The sequence below is a fragment of the Amaranthus tricolor genome, chromosome 4 (genome assembly GCF_026212465.1).
Source record: "Amaranthus tricolor cultivar Red isolate AtriRed21 chromosome 4, ASM2621246v1, whole genome shotgun sequence".
Classification (NCBI taxonomy): domain Eukaryota; kingdom Viridiplantae; phylum Streptophyta; class Magnoliopsida; order Caryophyllales; family Amaranthaceae; genus Amaranthus; species Amaranthus tricolor.
The window spans coordinates 27,375,045-27,391,565 of record NC_080050.1 but is presented as its reverse complement, the minus strand read 5'-3'; the positions used below and the strand labels follow the sequence as shown (position 1 = coordinate 27,391,565).

The following is a 16,521-nucleotide window of genomic DNA, read 5'->3' as shown; positions in this document are numbered from 1 at the left end:
GCAGATATGATGGACAAGTGGAAGATATATTTTACTGATTTTCCTTTTATTTATGGAATTGCGACAATTTTAGACCCATGTTTTAAGACAAAACTCCTTACTAAAGTAATTAGATTTTACTACCAATCATTAGATCGCCCGCCTAGTGATGTACATAATTATGTTTCAACTTGTAAAAAACTTTTAGCAGAACTTTATGATTACTATACTAGTGTATATAACCCAAGTCGCGATACGTCTAGGCGTGCTAGCGTCTCGACACGTCCCACTTATTATAATTCCGTAATAGCTAACATAATAAGCCAAGATGATAGTTTTGTAGGATCATCTTCTTTTTCACCCTCCACTTCATATTTAGAATTAGATAATTATCTTAAACATGAAATTGACCAAGGTAGCTATAATATTTTAGAATGGTGGAAAGAAAAATCCATAAAATTTCCCATATTATCGAGAATTGCAAAAGATATCCTTGCAAATCCTGCTTCTACGATTGCGTCGGAGTCTGCTTTTAGTGTAGGTAGAAGAGTTTTAGACGAAAAGAGATCTCTTCTTGCTCCACATAGTATTCAAATATGTGTTTGCAAGAAAGATTGGGATCAAGCGGAGCTTTAAAAACAAGGACTAAAGAACGATGATGATCAAGGCGATGATGATCCATGGATGATGATGGATACATCTGCATTATCATTAGGGGGAGAGTCAGCGGAAGCATCTAACCAACCAGATGATGATGACGAAGACAAAAAGGATCAATCGGACAACGATCAATCAACATTCAATAACTACAAATAAAAGGTATGACAAAAAACTACGTAGGCTTTGATTCTTTCGGGATATATAGGCAACTTAGTATTCCTTCGGGTACTAGGTTCAAGTCCATTTTCTCACTCTTTTTTTATTAATCATCTTTATCGTTTAGTAAATATTTTAATAACGATGACAAGCAATGAATTTTGCTAATAATCAAGTAATCATCAAAGGTACGTCCGCATTATTATAGTATTTTTATATTATATTTCGAATTGATGATTAAAATTCAGAAGCGTCGCAAAGAAAGATCATTCAAACATGAGAACACATAGAAAACCATTTAAATTATTTATGTAAGATTTAATTTTTAACACCATTGTTTAAATTTTTTTTGTATTATATGGAAAATTTGATTATAATTGCAGATCACAAAGTTAGAAAACGGAAAAGACCACAAGATCTATCTAAAAGAATTATACGTAATAGATCCATGAATCGATTGTAATTAACTTATAAGACAATTTAATTCCTCATGTTTAAGGTCACCTACAAAGTATTTAAGTTTATTACACAAATAAATAATGTCATATTACATATCTTTAAAAATTATATGTAACCGCCTCGAATTATGAAGGCAAACACTAACTGGAATTTAATATTAATCAAGCGGAAGTTTACTTTTACCAACACAATTAAGGGGTTACTTAAAGGTCAAACCAATATCCTAGTATAATACTTGAACCAAACCAACTCAATATAATGGAAGTCTTAACTGTCCAAAATATAAGAAAATTACAACCAAATCGAAATAAGTCCAAAGTTCAAATTACATCCTTAAAATAGTCTAAATCTAAACTAATAGTCTCTCAAATACAATAAAGAGATCTAAACAAAAGGGGAGTCATACTCCAATTCGGGTTCATCTTCCACTCGCATATCCATTCTCCGTCGAGGTGCCATAGGGGTTTACTCTAAAAACAAAACCATTGGAAAAACATACAAAGCATAGTATCAACAAAAAGGCAGAGTATGAACACACTAGTGTTCGTCAAACAAGTTATTAAAACCTTTTTTATTTGAGTAAATTCATTTCGAAATATGTCTTTTCATTTGATAAATATATTATTATTCAAACCCAGTTCAATGGCTCTATAGTCATTTCAAATTCTCATTTTTCATCATAAATCATAAGATCTCAATGGATCCAAATCAATTTCAAACTCATATCATAAGTTTACATGGGTACTCTGTGAGTCATCCCGTGACTCGTTTGGTAGTCGTTCTACCGTCTGCGACATGTCCGGCAAGTGTAACATAATGGTATTGTGAACAATACGCGCTCAGCATTGGTGAGCCGTTTAATCATGCACACAACATTTGCTGTGGCATATGTACCCGCCATTTAGGTGAAAATATTTTTGTATATAATATATATCTTGTAATTTTTGATAGCATTTGAAAGTCAAAAATATTAACTTTTTCCATATAATAAACATCTTTTATTTGCACATAGCAAAACATACTTTAGTTGCGACTTAGCAAAATCAAATCATAATATTTCCCACATGGGTAAAACATGCTTAGCATAATCATATCATCAAACATAATCTTTGTATTATATTGGGGCACCACTAGCATGTATGGAAATGCATCATAACAAAAAGTGATTAAAGTTCAATACGATTTTTCAAGGAAACCACTAAAATGTTTCGTCTCAATCCTTCTTAAAGTAAATATAACTTAAAAGGGTTTTGAAATTCATTCAAAACAACTAGAATATGATTCATAAGTCTATAAAATCATTATGACAGAAGATTTCATAAAACACTATTTTCTTAAATACGAGATAGTTTTGCCGGTAATAAAATCGATAATTGATTTACAAAATACATATTAATTCTCCAACAAAGCCCAAATTAATCAAGTTATTATAATAGCTTATTTAAAATGAATTTAAGGTTGTCCCATCAGATTATAATTGGTTATGCAAATTTACAACGATCTAACGATTATTTTCGATAATTTAGGTATTTACCATTATTTAAGTGGTGTCTTAAATCCGTAAAATTTATAAACCATCTAAGTTAAACTTATTTTATACTATGAGGCAGTAGGTTATTAATATAATTATAAATTTTTGATATAGGTCTATTTCTACCAAAATTTAATTAACAATATTACACCTTTTAATAAATAAACATTTTCTATTAATTTGATAAATTAGTAAAGAATTAATAATTTATTTTATAAAGTTATACCAAAGTTTCAGAGGTCATATAACATGTTTATTAGGCCATTTGAACTTATAAAAGTCATGTATGATGTTTTATTATTTTGTATAGACATTTTATCGATAAATAGAATAAAATAGGTTTAAAATTATTGAGTCCGAATAAAATATTATAAAAATTATATGATGTTTCAGAAGCTATTTTAAGGGGTATAAAATTTTAAATAACCATTAAAAAAAATCATGTGGGGTATTTTAATAATTGATATTGTTATTTTACCGATAAACCGAATAAAATTTAATTAAGTATATATATGGTCACGAAAAGCCATATAAATATTTGAACATGTATCTACTGTTTATATAAGTGTCTCATAAAAGTTTCATGTCCAAAAAACGTCATTTAGTATTTATTTTATATTTTACCGTTTTCAAACTTACTGATTATTAATAACCGAGTAAAAATTATTAAGGTCCTTAAATGTCAACGAAACCTTCCCAAACTTTTTAATTTTACCTACTGTCCATATGAGTATGTGATAAAAATTTCAAGTCCATATGTCTTTGTTTGATAATTATTTTATATTATAATATTTTACAATTTACCGTTAAACAATTTAACGATTATTCAAAAATCATGAAAAAATTCCAAACTAAATATATTCTGGCCAAATCTTATTGGAGACATTATAATATGTTTTTATTAATTATTTTTGATGATGAAGAGTTCATCTAATACCATGTTTTATAATAAGAGTATTTAACACCTTAAAATCCATTAAAATATCAATTTAACGAATAATCTCAACAAAAAGTATCCAAGAAATTTTCTTAACATATAGCTACGGGAAATTTCAAATATAATCATTTCTTTTAAAATGAATTTCAAATATTTTCAAATTCATATAATCATTTTTATAACAATAATTTCACAAAGTAGTGTTAAACATGTCTTTAACATACAATAATTTATAAGATCAACATGCATGATGCCCGCAATAATAATACATGTAATAAATTATTCCATACTCAGATTTATCATTTTGACATCATTTTTTCAAGATTTAAGAACTTCTCTTTGGGAATTTTCTTGTTCTTAAATCCTTTAAAAATCACCCCATGTGACATACCTCGACTCCAAACCTATATAATTATTCCGTAAGCTCCAACGCGTTCTTAGAAGTGGATCTAACTTCGGGTCTTTGCCCTTCAAGTCTCAACTCCAACTCTTCAACTAAACATATTGCATTCATCCAAAAATCAAAAATAATTTTGGATTTCTAACATGTACTTAACTTTCCCTAGTTAGAGTTGTTAAACTAATACTTGTGATGATTTTAACATATTTGGAGTATACTTATTATGTTGAGCAACATATTTAGTTAAGTCCCATAATTTTACTTGAATCTTTTAAGTAACAAAATTTATATGTTTGTGGAAATACATCTTCTTACTTTCTATTATAGCCGATTTTTATAGATTTATAAGTGATGATTTTCTTAGTTTAGAGATAAAATATTCATTTTATAATGATCTTAGTTTATAGAAAGATTCATGTAAAAAAAATGTTTACATGAACAAGTTTTAAGAAAAACTAGTGGAATAAAGAAATGAACATAACTTACTCTATACTTGGTGGATTTCTTCAAATTTGGTGTCTATGGAAAGCTCTTAAAATGAAGATTATTTTAATGGGAGATTTGAGTTTATAAACATAAATTTTTAGAAGTTTTAGATGGATTTTTAAAGAAGATTTGATGAGAAAAGAATGTGTTTTTGCTAGGAATTGTAAGATTGAACTTCTATTGTGCTTATGGATGAATTTAGGAGTAAAATGAAGAGTGAAAGAAGGTTGATGAAGCTGAAAATCTGGACAGCAAATATGTCTTGATTTATCATGTTTGCATGCTTGTTATGATGGTGTTTTTGGGTAAGAATAAAAGGGGCTTTGGGTAAGAATAAAAGGGGCTTTGGGTAGAGAATTTGGTGGAGTGTGTAAGTGGGTTTTGGGGCTAAAAGAGGGCTAGTATGGCAGCTAGGGGCTGCTGTTTGGGGCTGATTTGAGGTGATTTCTATCCTCAATTTGGTCTAATATGGTATAAGAAAGGTTTATCTAAGATAGTTTAAGGTTTGGGTAAAAATTGTTGTACATGTAACAAGTTATGTAACATGTACTTCATGTTTAAAAATCACATGTATATGTATGAAATATTTAATTTATTCTCAACATGGGTAAATAATGTTTTCCGGTAAGTATTATAATTATCCCGAAATGTTATGGGTAGTTGCTTAACTTTAAGTTTTACCTCCAAAGTTTACGTTATTTGTTACACTTCATAACTACGTTACGAGTTGACAAGTTTTTAATCATCATAGTAATTTTTCAAATTACTACCACCACTAATTAAATTTTAATTAGTAATGAACAAATATATAAAAAAAATTAGGCGCTAAAAACGACTAATGAAATCTCATTAATAATACGACTGTTTCATTATATTTATATATAACTTTATACAAAATACTCCGTGCATTGTATGTGTTCTTATACTAGTAATTTATATTACCTTTTTGGAGTGAATATTTAGAGAAGAACATATAAGGATGGAGAAAACCAAAATCACTTAATAGATGCTAAATTCACACAGCCTAAGTAGAAGGGAGATAAAATTTGTTTTGCTACCCAACGCTACAACACAACGTGATCATCTTCTGATCGGAAAAAAGCAGATGAAGATTGTTTCTATTATGACTTTAGACTTACTATAACACAATATAATGAATATACTCGAGTAATCAAAATAACAATATAGATTCTTGTGTGTTATGTTTCTAAATAGTCCAACTAATATAATTATTAGCCGAAAGTAATCTCTCATAAAAGTAACTCTTACTTATTAACCATTATACAAGAAGTGTTCTATTTCTCCCTCAAAATGAATAACATTAATGTTCGAATAAAACAAGTTAAAAATGCTTAACTCAAACATTAACGCATTATCAAAAATCTAAATAAATCAATTAACCCATTTCATTAATAATTAATATAATCATGCTATATTCTCGAAAAATTAATCAACACATTTAATTAATGGTTACTTAAATGAGTTTTAGGCAAGTTTTACGTGCCCTAGTTAATTGTTCTATCTTTCACTCACTCCTACATTTCTCAATTCTCCCTGCACAACGGATACCCTGCAATTCTCTTCCTTCCTTCCTTCCTCATCCTTCATTCTTCACTCACTTTCATCAATCTCTCATTAGTCTCTTTCTACTTTCCCAATTTCCTCATCTCTATAATTCGAATAAACTGAATTAGAAAAAGGGTTAGTTCTTAAATTCAATTACGTCATCTTAGGTTGCACGAATATAATTTTTCAAGTTTCAATTTTTGATGATTTCTAACCTTTTAATGTGTGCATGCTTCAGGTTTTTCAGATTCAATCTGGGCTGGTCTTATTTTGTTCTTTCTTCTTCAAAATTTATATTGAATTTATTGTTTAATTTGGGTTTTGAGGGGGTTTAGCGTTAGGGTTAGGGTTTTTGGGAGTAGGCTAATGGTGGTGGAGGTTCAAGAGCAGGAAAGGTAATGGAAAACGCAGAATTAGATGAACCAGATAAGAAAAGACCTCATTTGAGCATTAATTCTCCTCCAATGGCTCGCAACTCCATTCTCTCCCCTGATAGCAAATCGGTATTTCTTTCTCTTTTTATCCATGTTCGATTAATATTGATTGAATTGCTTAAAGCTTTCAGTTGTTGGTAATTTGGTTATGAAATAAAAATTAAGAGTTTTCATTGATTATTAGTTGTATGCAATTGTTATGATTTTATGAAGGTTTTTACTTTTTATGCTATGGTAGTCTATATTGTATTGTTTCTTAAACTAGGTTGCACGGAGTTGGGTTCGGTGACGAAAATGGCAAAAATTGAAAATTATAATGAAGCAGGCATATACCACTTAATAAGTGAAAGTACCAAGTATTTTCTGGGGTGGGGGGAGGAATGTCAAGTAAAGTACACTATTTTTTTTTATATAACTTGTTGGTGGGTAGGCAGGCGCTTCCCCAAGAAATCCAATTTTAATGAATGATTTAAAATGGATGCTGTAGTTTATATAAGAGGTGTTATAATGTAGCTGAGTGTATGTGAAATTGAGACTTGAGTTGCAAGGATTGTTTGGCATTTAGATACTGCTACTATATTTTGCTCTGGTCGTGGTATACTATTCCCCAAGATTTGGCTATTGATGTTTGCTTATAAAGAGTTTGATGTTTACCAAGTCACCTGAATCAAAATGGTTGGTTATATTTTGAATCAGGCAGGAGTCTTTTGTTAATCGAAATAAGGCAGATCACCTTTTTAATCTTTGGTATTTTTAGAAGCAAATTTCAGGCTTTGGCTAGTGAATTTTCTTGTTTGATCTGAAAGACAAAATTTTTATTGATTTCCTTTTCCGGAAAATTGTCCTTCTGTGATTTGTTTTCTTGTTTTTATTGCGTTAGAAGGGGTTGTGGTGAGGATTGCGAATGTAAAAGACTAAAAGCAAGATCTTGCACCGTTGCATGTGCCATGTCATGCTTTGCGGGAACAATAATGGGTACTACATAATTATTTACCAAATATAGTGTTTTTCCCTTTCTGATTAGTGAACACTCGCGTGATTTCGCATTGTTTGTGAACATTTGTGTGGTACATGTTATTGCTCACTTTGTGGCCATTGTTGTGTGGTATGATAAATTAAAATAAATGTAGTATTCATTGTAATTCAAGATCTTTAGAATACTTTCTTAATTTATAGTTTAAATTGTGTGGTACTTTTTACATAATTGTTATAAGATTTCAATATGGAAATAGAGTTTAAATGGCTGATATGTAAAATGAAAGACTAACTCCTTTTAATCACATGTGATACCATGCCATTTCAAAGAATGACAAGTTCTTGGCCCATTGCAGAATGGCATTTAAGTAGACGTTTTGTACCTACCTTATTATAGACCAGCCTTTTCCCATCTTTTTTTTCTTTGTATCCCTATTTTCTTGTGATTATACGTCCTGGCTCCCTTGTCTTTCCTGGTGTTTATCTATATGAACTAGATACCCCTATATTTCTTTTACCTGAACTAGACTATGGATTACATGAGCAATGCATGGAATGTATATTTGTTGATTAACTAAAATTATATGTTGATTAAGATCTTCTCGTCACCTTCCAACCTATCTCTCCTTTATGGAGGTTGACTCCAGTGTGGTGCTACCGTTGGTTCTCGTTTATCTGAACTGCTTGCAGCATCCTTCTTGTCCCAATACTTAAATCAATAATCACATAATTACAGCTTCCCAATCATTGGTTTTCTGTTCACAATGCTCCTAATCTTAAGTACCTTAGTAAATGAGGTTGTGAAAATTACTATATGCCAATTAATGCTTAAACTCATTGTCATAGAATTTTGAGATTCTTAGTTGCGACAAGCTTGTCTTTGAGGATGGGAATTTGTCTTAGATGGCATCTATGAATAGCTCTTTGTCTATTGCAGGTTGATGCAGCTGTCCTCCAATACCAAAATCAAAAACTTGTACAGCAACTAGATGCCCAAAAACAGGAATTGCATGATCTAGAAGTTAAAATTCAAGAATTAAAAGAGAGACAATCTTCTTACGATGATATGATAACAACTGTGAAGCACTTATGGAACCAGGTTACATACTAAATTCTGTTAGTTTATATCTTTTTGGATTGGTGTCTCTGCTTTTACTTCTATTTGCTTACGTGGTTTGATGTTCTTGTGATGTAGTTGGTTGATGATTTAGTGTTCCTTGGGGCTAAAGCTGGTGGAGGCCTTGATGTTTTGCAAACTTTAGACTCTGAAGACTTTTCTTATGGTTGTCTTAGCTAAGCCTTGAATCTGTGATCCAACTGAGATTTTTTTGATTCTCACATTGACAATAATTTGAATTCTGCTTAGATTTAATGTTTGCTTTAATTGAAGATTGACTCAAATTCCTTTTAGGTTCAATTGCTTCATGTCCTGCAGAGGAAACTTTTCTCTGCAGTCTTCTAAAAGTTGAATCTATTGGGTGCACCGGGGAAGATAGTGGTGTTGAATTTATTGAAGGTATCCTCGCCCAGCGCCAATCTTCAATTGAAAAGTTACTTAAATGGCTTGAAGACTTTGTTGATGTTCAGAAAAAGAATATTATGACTGTTTCTCAGGAATTACATGAAAGCTTTTCTACAGAAGGTATTAAAGTTAAATTTTGGATATTAATTACTATACAGTCTGTACTTCGGTAGCTGCTATAGTTATTGTTGCATTTGATACCATGAACATTTTCCAATCAAGCACTGTCCTTTTCTTTTTTTTTTTCTTTTTTTTTTACTGTTGTAGATAATGCAGATGCTATCTTTAAGTTGAATAAAGTTGAAGAGATGATGGCAGATGAGGCTAGAAGTCTTAAAGCTGTCATTGATGGTCTACATCAAAAACATTCAATGTATGCTGATAAAATCCAGAGCTACATTCAGAACCAGCCAGCTGATGAAGCTGAGATTAAACATATCAGTGGTCAGTAGGGCTCTCTTCATTTTTGGCCTTTAGGAATGTTCGTGGATGTTGAAATTAGGAGTAGTATGTACTGTTATTTGTTTTATTGCTCTGTTTAACTCTTCTTGTTTCTTCTCCTTCTCAATGTGTTATAAGGTGAGGTAGAAGAATACATGGCTGAGCTTGAAGATAGCAGACGAAAGCTTGTGAATCTGAGAATGCAGAAGAATTTGGTATCTGGGACTTACAACCCGACCTCTGTGGTTGTAAATGGAGCCATGTCTTTTTTGAAGCCACCTGATAGATCAATGGGTCTGCAGGATCTGAAAGACTCAATTGAAGAAGCTGAGGTACGTGGCCTTTAAGTGCATCCTTGTTTTGACATAAAAAGGTGTACACATGTGGCCTGTCTTGAAATTGTAATGTGTATTCATATCAGTTTGTAATAACATATAGCAGTGGTGCAGATATTGGCAGCTGACCGTCTTGCTGAGCTTGAGGATGCACGTGAAGACATTTCAATCCTGTCGAAACAGATGGAAGATGTGGAGGTCTGTTAAATCAAACAATGACTTGTGTGCATAATCAACTTGTTCATACACTGTTCTTGCTAGGTGACTCCTTAAAAATTGTTATATAGAATATTTTCCAAGTGCAACCTAAGTTCATATTTATGGAAAGTACCAAATTTTTTTTTAAAAATCAATATGTATTTATTATTATTATTATTATTAAAACTAGTATTATATATATATTTTCAATTTGCATCCTTTTTCTGCTGAATTGCTTTGGTATTTCCATTTTAATGACCTCTCATAATTGCTGGTTTGACTTCCATTCCTTTTTTGCATTTAACTTAAAAAACATTTATTTGCATTGAGTTAGTGAACCAATTGCTTAAATTCCCCAAATTAACAAAAACCCTAACAAGAACTTTTCTCGCCGCAATCTTCTCTTTTGTCTTACAGCCTAAAAGCTCCCTATCTTAAGCACAGCTAAAAACTCTTCCAGGGGTTAAATCAACTCCATTATTTCATCCGTTTTTCATGTTATCTTCTTTTCCGTAGTTCTTCCCTTTCTTCGTATACCTCTTTCTCTCTCTCTCTCTCTCTCTCTCAACTTTTCGTTCGAGTTTTTCCTTATGTGCTGAATTCCCATTATATCTTTGAATGTCTATTGATATTTGTAAGTTTTCGTGTAGTAAGATGTTGTTTCCCTCATAAATCACTATCTAGTGCGATATTCGAAATCTTAACCATTATTCAATTCAAATAATTGAATTATATGCAACGATTGTTTTTCATGCAACCTTTGATTTTTTTTGATGCCATTAATGATTATCCTAATATGCTATAATTTGCTGGTTTTTAAAAATATAGTTTTATTAATGTAGATGATATTCTCTACAATGAGTAAATTGCTCGAATATATTTTAATCGTTTTGTTTGACCGAAGTTGCTACGCTACAAATCACTACGAATAGGACTTAGGGAGGGAGATTTAGGAGAGATAAATGTTTGCTGTTTTGGGTTGAGTATATTTATATGGGGAGGGGTGTTAATGAATTGGTATTCAAGGTTAATTGGAAAAACTAGTTTATAGAATATTTTTGCAGATACAGGTCAAAATTGGGGTAGTGGTGGTCAAACCACCTTACAGTTAGTTTTGTCCCTAATTATTGATCAAGGTAATAAATTTTAAGTAGTTGATTCTTAAAACTCTCGAGAATTTCTTATGCTAAAAAAACATAAAAAGGCTGTAGTTGCCAACTACCACAGCAATAGCAGAAACTCAAGATGGCTTTAGTTGACAAATGTTTATTTTGTTTAATCTTATCCCGTAAGTATTTGGAATGGACTGTATTTTGTACTTCATATGGATTAAAATGTAATATTGTAATTCATTTGTACATTCATTGCAGAGCGAAATAAAAGATGATAAATATGTTTACAGTTCTCGAATGTACACTTTACTGAATGATCAACTCCACCATTGGAAAGCTGAATTCATGCGCTACAAAACTTTGACAGAATCTTTGCAGGTGATGTCTACTGTTTTTGTAATTGTTTATCTATACGTGTTCACTTGTTCTGATAAGGTATGCTTCAGGCAGAAAGGTCTTACCTTATTAGAAGAGAGAAGGAACTTGAATCAAAAACAGAATCAGCAGAGAATGCAAAAGTTGCTATTAATAAGGCTGAGGCCAGAGTTGAGGAGCTAGAGCTGATGTTACGAAATTCTGTTATTGAGAAAAATGAGCTTGAGGCTAAAATGGAGGAAGCTGTTCAAGATTCTGGTAAGTTTGGCTTATTTGATCGTGGATGTACAACTTTATATCTGTTCACGCTCTAACACCTGAAAGTTTTCACAGGAAGGTCAGATATCAAAGCTGAGTTTAGTGTGATGACCTCTGCTCTGTCAAAAGAAATGGAAATGGTGGAGGCTCAATTAAGTCGATGGAAAGATATTGCCGAGGAAGCTTTGTCCTTGCATGAAGGAGCAGAATCACAGAAGGCTTTGTTAGTTCAAAAGGTGCAGCCCCACAATCTTCTGAAAATATGACACTTTTTGCACATTACTTGGTTGTCAGCCAAGATGTCACTCACTCTTTACTCTTAAGTGCTTCGCTTTCCACATATATAGAAGAGAAACAAAATTATTTGTTTAAGGCTGTAGGAAATACGTGCACATGGAGTTTCAGTGATACTTATGGATCTTAATTTATTAAGTACTACACAGGACAAAATCTTTGTCAAAGAGACTAGGTTCCTATGGATCTATTCCTTTTAAAATAGTGACTAGTATCTTGTACAATTTCTTGAAGACAGGATCTAATGTGTTGTATTTTCCTTGGTTTTTAGACAAGTGAAGTGAAAGCCGTAGGAGATAAATGTGCTCAACAGATGGCAGAAATTAAATCTCTTAAGGAATTGGTGAGTCTTTGTGCGAGTAATGTTTTCTATCATTTTATTGGTTGGGGTGGGTTAAAATGAATTGATGTAGTGATTATGATCATGCACTTTGGTTTTATTTAATGCTTAGTTTAACTTACAAATTTGGTGAACATTGCAGATTGAGAAGCTGCAAAAAGAAAAGTTGGAATTGCAAATATTTGTTGATATGCTTGGTCAGGGAAGTTACGACAATAGGTATGTTGGTGAGAACTTTCGAATTTTTGAAATGCTATATAATTTTATGTGGGATAACTTATTATGATCCGTTTTAGTTTATAATTGTGATCTATGTGATTCATCCTTACAATTAGAAGCGTGCCTAAGGATTGTATAGTTTGTACACCCATCTACATCCGACAACCTTAGGTGCGTGCAACAACTTTCAGTCTAGTACGATGCGAATCCAAAAAAATACCGAACTTGTAAAAATAGATCTTACCTTGAAACAATGCGTTTACAAGGGAGCCCCTTTTTGGCTTGATTTATTGAAGGTCAAGTTTGTTGTTGAGGCTAAGGGGATATTGCAAGAACAATGGAAACACGGTAATATACGTTTACCCTACATAAGTTCTATTAAACTCTGACATTGTTGTGTTACATAGTTTGAGACAATTGCTAGTACATGAATTTCTGGTGTAAAGAGGAAGGCAAGCCTAATGAATTAATAAAGGCTAGTTTGCTCTAGATACGTCTGATTAGTCGAATTCCTATGTTACTTGAACTCGGTTACTGATGTCGGATACTGGTATGTGTTCGGGTGTCGGATATGTCTAAATATTTAATTTTACGCCTAAAATGAAATGTCCAAGTGCCATACTAATGTCTGAGCATAAAGGTTTGGACATGGGTACGTGAAGCAAAATGAAGAGTTCGAGTAATATAGTCCGGTGAAGAAAACCTTTTACTTATTCTGGACACTATTATGATGCTTATGAATATAGAGCTATACAAAGGATACCATGCAAAGGCCTTTTTCTAAAAAGATGGTGTTTGAGTGTTTCCTTCAACAACATTCCATTATCCTTTTGCCACCAAGTGCTTGTCCATTACCCCAAGATGGTGTCTCTTACGTCAACCATAGTTTCAGCACTTGTGCGCATCCTTAAAGATTCTCTTCGTCTATTCTCTTTTTTTGAAGGGTTGTCAATTGGAAATGCTGTTGAAGGATTAGGTTCAAAACAGTAACAATGCCAAATCCTTATTCCAAAAGATTGGGGTTTGATACATGAACCAATTTATCATTCTTAATGGTCGTCCAAATGTTTTCTTCTTCAATATGTTGATGTGAATATGTGATCGATATTATGTGACACTGATTTTTATTTTTTGTTGTGAAGTTGGAAATTAACTCTTACCTCTTGTCTGTTATGTTTTCTCCTGTTCTACTTCACGTGCATATGATATACTTGTTTTTTTTTATGAAGAGTCTGAATTCTAACGTTGTAGAGATCTGATGGAAATCCAAGAATCTGAACGAAGGGCTTGCACTCAAGCTGAGATGTTGAAACATGCTCTTGATGAGCATAATCTAGAGCTCCGTATAAAGGCTGCTAATGAAGCAGAGGCTGCCTGCCAGCTCCGTCTCTCTGCTGCAGAAGCTGAAATTGCTGATTTAAGAGCCAAATTGGATGCTACTGAAAGGTTTGAACTATATACAATTTTAATTCAGGATCTAGTTTGGTAAATTTTGGATTTATATATTAATGAGTTCGAACAATTAGCGGGAAGAATTTAGCAGGTAGAGGTAGAGGTTTTCCCCGATGGAGGGGATGAAGGAGTTTGTACCATCTCAGAGAATGGTATGTAGGTGTAAATTTTGCAGTTGTAACCACCCTCGTCCAAATTCTGAGCCCGATAGTTAGATATTGTAAGATTCTGATGGTAATGGATAGTTAGATGCTATAAAATAGTATTGCATACCTAGAACCAGTGTCACATGATTCACTAATCTCATTGCAAAATGCAACAAAGAAAAGCAAATTATGTTGGTTTTGGGATTTTTTTGGTCATTTTGAGCAAATTGCGAATTATAAAGCAAATCAGCTGTGCATAGCACCCATATGAAGTTTTGTATGGTGAACAGGTGTAGTATTTTGAAAGATTTTGAAGGATGGAGCCTTGCTTCAGATTTCAAAAACAGTTTATCTTGACTTCAATTGACAGAGGCATACTGCAGGCTAAGATGGTACAAAGCAGACTACAAAAATTGAGACTTCCGCATCTAACTTAACGTTGTTTAATTGCCAAGTACTGAATGATTAACTAGTTTAAATATTTTTATCCTCTTGGAATTTACAAGTTGTCTATCTGCAGGGATGTCTGTGAACTGACAGAAGCAATAAAAATAAAAGATGCAGAGGCAGAAGCTTATATTTCTGAAATTGAGGTTCTCATGTCTTTCCTCTTTATCTCTAAAAATTCCAGTAATCAAAGTATTGCATTTGTAGTTAGCTTCCTTGGAAAATGACTTATTTCCCGCCCTCTCTAATTGCTTCTTTTTTTCAGATCATTGGTCAAGCTTATGAAGATATGCAAACACAAAATCAACATCTTTTGCAGCAGATCACTGAAAGAGATGACTATAATATCAAGGCATAATGCTAGTCTTGTCCCTTCATGACTGAATTCAATTCTTTTTTTTTGGTAATTTAATGCATTGACTAACATGCTATTGTGCTGCATTTTATTTATCAGCTGGTATCCGAAAGTGTGAAGACAAAACAATCTGTGAATACACTCTTGTCTGAGAAGCAAGCCTTGGTTAAGCAATTTGAGTTGGTTAATGCGTCGCTGGAATCTCTTAGGGGAAGGATTTCACGGAGCGAAGAGGAGGTTTGCGTCTGTTGTTTTTTATTGTGAATTTTTTTTAGGTTATTGTAATTAAGAAATCATTTAATTATTTGCAGATGAAAACTATTATGTGTGAGGCCTTGAACCATTGTCAGGAAGACAGACACCTTATTGTTAGTCTAGAGAGAGCAAAATGGGAATTGTTGGATGTCGAGAAGGAGTTGAAATGGGCGAAATCTGCTCTTACTTCATCGGAGAAGGAATATGAGCACATTCAAAGGAAGACTGCTGAAGTCCAAAGGGAATTGGACATCGAAAGGTAATAGCATGGTTTCTTAATCCTATGTTGCACATGGTATCTTAATACAAATTTTCGGAAGTATCCTCTCTTTTTGTTAAAAAACCTATCTTTAAAATTTTTTAAAATTCATATACACAAAGAAAGTATATTTGTAGTGATTAATTCATGAATTAATCAAGGAAACGTTTATTTGTTGTGGAAAATTAGTCTTGAAACAAAGAAGCTCGAGGAGGAGCTCAGAGAGTGGAACGAAAAGGTTGCTCAGATGACTGCTGAAACAGGGGAGGCTGCAATTCAGAAACTTCACGAGGAAATAAAGGAGTGCAAATCTATCCTCAAATGCGGCGTCTGCTTTGATCGGCCAAAAGAGGTAGGCTTCTCATTATTGACCCGTCATTTTCTTTTTCTTAATATTTAGTATATATTATATCATTTTGGTGAACGAGAAACTATTTCATGTAGGTGGTCATTGTGAAATGCTACCATCTTTTCTGCAACGCATGTATACAACGAAACCTAGAAATTCGTCATAGAAAGTGCCCTGCCTGTGGTACCCCATTCGGGCAGAGTGATGTTCGATTTGTAAAGATATAAAATAAAAAAAAGCTCATAAATTTCCAAATGGTTTTTTTTGGGTTACAAATAATCGGATGTTTTATATGATAAAAGTACACCACATAATTGTACTTGGCTGCTCAAGTAGCTATGCTCCCGAACCCACATTGTAAATAGCAATTAGCTTAGCAAACCCGGCATTAGAAACTACAATGATATTTCCTACAATGTACCATAGGATGATTGTACTTTATGCCCTAAATTATGTAAGAGTAAAAGAATATTAAATTTTTAGTTCATTCTTTTCCATAGTTCATAAGATCGGAAATTTCTCAATGGCGACATCTCTTCTCGGGAAATCTGTTCAAGTTCATTCTATCTCTGATTTCATGA

At 32.6% G+C, this 16,521-nt stretch overlaps 1 protein-coding gene across 4 annotated transcripts; it reads left to right on the top strand.

Moving 5' to 3' along the window:
- Positions 1-5,900: 5,900 nt before the first annotated feature.
- On the top strand, positions 5,901-16,427 carry LOC130811265 (E3 ubiquitin-protein ligase BRE1-like 2). Of its 4 annotated transcripts, none has more exons than XM_057677491.1 (20): positions 5,901-6,309; positions 6,413-6,677; positions 8,521-8,682; positions 8,779-8,866; positions 8,995-9,225; positions 9,382-9,549; positions 9,685-9,878; positions 9,996-10,079; positions 11,450-11,569; positions 11,638-11,824; positions 11,900-12,060; positions 12,390-12,461; positions 12,601-12,677; positions 13,929-14,123; positions 14,796-14,868; positions 14,988-15,074; positions 15,177-15,314; positions 15,389-15,591; positions 15,781-15,943; positions 16,036-16,427. In XM_057677491.1, the coding sequence occupies exons 2-20, from the start codon at positions 6,573-6,575 to the stop codon at positions 16,165-16,167; spliced, it is 2,640 nt and encodes an 879-aa protein (XP_057533474.1). In that variant the 5' UTR covers positions 5,901-6,309; positions 6,413-6,572; the 3' UTR covers positions 16,168-16,427. The 4 variants fall into 4 exon arrangements, with proteins under 4 accessions (XP_057533474.1, XP_057533475.1, XP_057533473.1 ...); XM_057677492.1 differs by having other exon boundaries at positions 6,117-6,309; positions 9,424-9,549; XM_057677490.1 differs by having other exon boundaries at positions 6,117-6,309; positions 9,373-9,549.
- Positions 16,428-16,521: the final 94 nt, after the last annotated feature.

Excerpts from the sequence above, each read along its gene's own strand:
- LOC130811265 (XM_057677490.1), top strand. The coding sequence starts at position 6,573 with ATGGAAAACGCAGAATTAGATGAACCAGATAAGAAAAGACCTCATTTG. Across the intron at positions 11,570-11,637 it reads CTTTGACAGAATCTTTGCAG|GCAGAAAGGTCTTACCTTAT; the intron begins GTGATGTCTACT and ends GGTATGCTTCAG. Across the intron at positions 11,825-11,899 it reads GGAAGCTGTTCAAGATTCTG|GAAGGTCAGATATCAAAGCT; the intron begins GTAAGTTTGGCT and ends AAGTTTTCACAG.